The following is a 3,330-nucleotide window of genomic DNA, read 5'->3' as shown; positions in this document are numbered from 1 at the left end:
CTGCATGAAGTGTTGCTCCGCGGCTCAGGGTGGGCTGGCAGCGAATGTTCAGATCCACAGGCAGAGCTAAGAGGTTAAAGGTTCACCTTCAGGAGTTTCCTGTGTTTCAGGAGGAAATAGGATGGCATTTCGTCTGTCAGGGCACAAAAAAACCCCAACTCACCGTGTTTCCTGTTTCTCCCGTAGGTGCAGGTAGCTGCCTGGAGACGCTGGAAAAAGGAAAGCCGCTAGTGGTAGTAACGAACGAAAAGCTGATGGACAACCATCAGCTTGAACTGGCCAAACGGCTCCACAGAGGTGGGCACGTCCTTTACTGTAACTGCAGGTACGGAGCTGCTGTGGCTGCCCTGACTGAAGGAGTGTCCAGCACTGCCACTCAGTGTGTTATTACGGTGTTGAGAACATGACAAATTTACAAACTCCTCTGTAACAGCTGTTTGTTTGCAAGGTAGATCTTCCACAACGGGTATTTACTAAGCTGTTTGACCCATGACCCCTTTTTAATTCCCTTTTTTTTTTTTTTTTGAGGGCACATTTATTCAGATTGAAAGAGCAATTTAAGCCAAACAGAAGTGGTTGAATTTGAAACGGACGGGTAGCATCCTAGAGGCACCTAACAGCTTCTCTCTTTGCTCTTTCTCACTATTCGAGTCTAGAAAAAATAGAATCCAGACTAGTTTGTAACTAAGAGCTGTAAGGAATAAATTGCTCCCTGGAGACTTAGGACTTCCATCATTTTGCTATGTGGATTTTCCTTGTAAAGGGCACTAAAGTTGACTGTATAGATGTAATAAAATTGAAAACATCTGAAGTATTTAGAACAAAACATAAGAATGGCCTTAGTAATACGGATCAGGACTCCACATAGCTCAGTATCCTATTTGCAGTGGGCATATGCAGCTGTCCAGTCAGAAGTAGAAGCAGAGCAATAAATTATACTTTCTTGTATTACTTTTCCTCTGGTGCTCTCAAGTACTTTGATTCAGGGCATTCCCTAAATCAGATGCTGTCTAGTTAGTAACTCGCAATACCTCTGTCTTATCCAGGCTGCCCTTTTAACCAAATTTCTTGAATCCAACAAGTCCTCTGACAGGGAGTTTCACAGATCTACTGCCTGTCGCTTCAGGGGAAAAAAACAAAATCAGAAAACAAACACCCCAACCAACCAGCCAGACCTTTGGTCTGTGTTCATCCAGGCTCTTGTTAGTTTAATTTGCTCTGGGTTTGACTATATGTTATTTTTTATCTCTTTATTTGCGATTATTTATAGAGAGCAACCAATCATAAATAAAAGATGACCTCTAAATTGAAGGCAGATGAATCGCAACTCACATTATTTAGTCTGCATCTTGTTCCTTTGCCATGCAAATAGGATTTCATATACTTGGAAGGGCCTTCTGAAGAGGCTAGGCCTGTCATTCGTTTGTATCGGGCAGGTTTCTTAAACTTATTATCTCAGTGCTTCTGACAGCTTCAAAGACAAGGAATTTTTATTTCTTTTTGTTGATCAGTGCCTAGCATTTGAGCTTTATTTGCAGTCCGCTAACAGCAAGCTAACAGATTGATGTAGCTGTTCTTCCTGGCTATGTGTTAAGGGGAGATCTACGCCATGTGTTCAAACAGGATGAATTTCCTGGTACGGTTTATGGGGAAGATCCTCAGATCTTGTTCAGTCTCCCAGCGTTGCAACGGCAGAAGATGGAAGTTAGAGCTGAGATTGCCAGAGCTGTGGCGCAGATCAAAGCGTGTTCTCAGCCACACTGCCCATGAGCCCACTGGTTTGTGTGGTCTCTTCCTTTCAATACGTGTCCTTACTGTTTCTGTGCTAAATATTTATGTATGAATGAATAGAAAGGAAATTCTGTGAAGAAAAAAATTCCTTTTGGGATGGATTTTTTTTAAAATTTTTGTTTTGGTCTGTTTATACAGCACTCTTTTGGAGACACTGCAGTCCATGGACTTGTCAACTCTGAAACCTTTTCCTCCTGGACATCCAGAAAAGTTTGCTTTATTCTTGGATAAAGTTGTTGGGTTTCAATAAACAATACAGAGGAATAAAAATGTCAGAATAAAACTTCTCTCCTAGTGAGGTCTTCCATACTTAAGTGTCCACCAACAGGGACAAACCCTCAAAGAAAATGTTTGTTATTATTAACTGACATTAAATGGTTTCCTGTTTAGTGCTAGTTTACAGTCATCTAGCTTTAGTCTTAAGAGCAGAATGCCAACAAGGTGGGGTGAGAGCATGAAGTGTCTAGTTTCTTGGACAGGTGAGTATTTACATCACAAAGTCAGCACTGAGTTGGTAATTCCGGTGAGGAGAATAAGCTAAGTTACTTTTTAAAGGCATGGCCTATACCTAGTGGTCTCTTGACTGTGTTTCCCTAATTCTAGCAGAAATAAGTTGATGCTCCTGTGATGTCTGCAAATAAGCAGATGCTGTCATCTCTCATTCTAAGTGTTTACAGAAGCACTGAAAAGAGAATTTTAAAAGTCAAAGATTTAAGCCTCTCTGAAGGGAACAGAAGAGCTGCAAACCTTGTTGCTAAACTGTCCACCAGCTGTCTTCGCTGGTTTTGGATGATTTACTCCCAGAGTAAAACCTAGTCTCTAGGAGAGGACAGGGCTGGCAATACAATTAATCCATTTACGCTGTGTCAACCCATCGTTACTTGGTTTGGTTTGTTTCCTACTTGATGCTGATCAGAGCTCCCCACTAAAAGTAATGAAATTGTCAACTGTGTTGATTTGTTCAAGTAAATATTTAGAAAAACAAAGAGGGTTTAAACTTAAAAAATGTTCACACAGCTTGTTTGGTCTGTAATACTCTAGAATTGAACAGGTGGAAAGTTGGTGCTAATTGCCCTTTCTGGAAGAACAGTATTTGGCAGGTTTTTTTAGTTGTTGTCACTCAGGTACATCTGATATCCTGGTTTTTAGCACCAAGTTAAATGTAGAGGCACCCTCTTCATCAAACCAAGCACAAGGGCGATATGTGGCATAAATCATGCAGCACTCTCGTGCGAGATTTTTGCTGATACCTGAAGTTTTCCCTAAGTACTTTATTAGAAAAAAACCTAAGCCTTTCCCTTCCCTAACGAATTTTTTCAAGTTTACCGCTGTTCCAAGAGCATGCAGGAACGCCTCAGGAAAATTCTGAGTAACAATTTCGTTTTCTCGCTAGTTATTTGCAGTCACGGGCACATCAAGCAAGGACGTTAGAAGGAATTAGCTTAGCAAAGGCTCCCTTCTCTTCCCCAGGCAGGTACGGGAGGAGATTTAAGAGCGATGTGGGGCTGGAGGAGAACGACCCCGCCGCCCTCGCTCACT

The 3,330-nt window shown here is 41.7% G+C and overlaps 1 protein-coding gene across 1 annotated transcript in view; it reads left to right on the top strand.

Moving 5' to 3' along the window:
- LOC104279632 (UDP-N-acetylglucosamine transferase subunit ALG13 homolog) overlaps nucleotides 1-2,041 on the top strand; it is a gene marked incomplete at its 5' end in the record, with an annotated part of 2,274 nt that extends 233 nt beyond the window's left edge. Inside the window, 2 exons of the mRNA XM_009876971.1 lie at nucleotides 187-325; nucleotides 1,930-2,041. Coding sequence (XP_009875273.1) covers nucleotides 187-325; nucleotides 1,930-2,041 — 251 coding nt within the window. The remainder of the gene's footprint in view (nucleotides 1-186; nucleotides 326-1,929) is intronic.
- Nucleotides 2,042-3,330: the final 1,289 nt, after the last annotated feature.

Source organism: Apaloderma vittatum, unplaced genomic scaffold, assembly GCF_000703405.1.
Source record: "Apaloderma vittatum isolate BGI_N311 unplaced genomic scaffold, ASM70340v1 scaffold38139, whole genome shotgun sequence".
Lineage (NCBI taxonomy): Eukaryota > Metazoa > Chordata > Aves > Trogoniformes > Trogonidae > Apaloderma > Apaloderma vittatum.
Note: the sequence above shows the minus strand (reverse complement) of the source record. Positions and strands in the feature narration are given on the sequence as shown.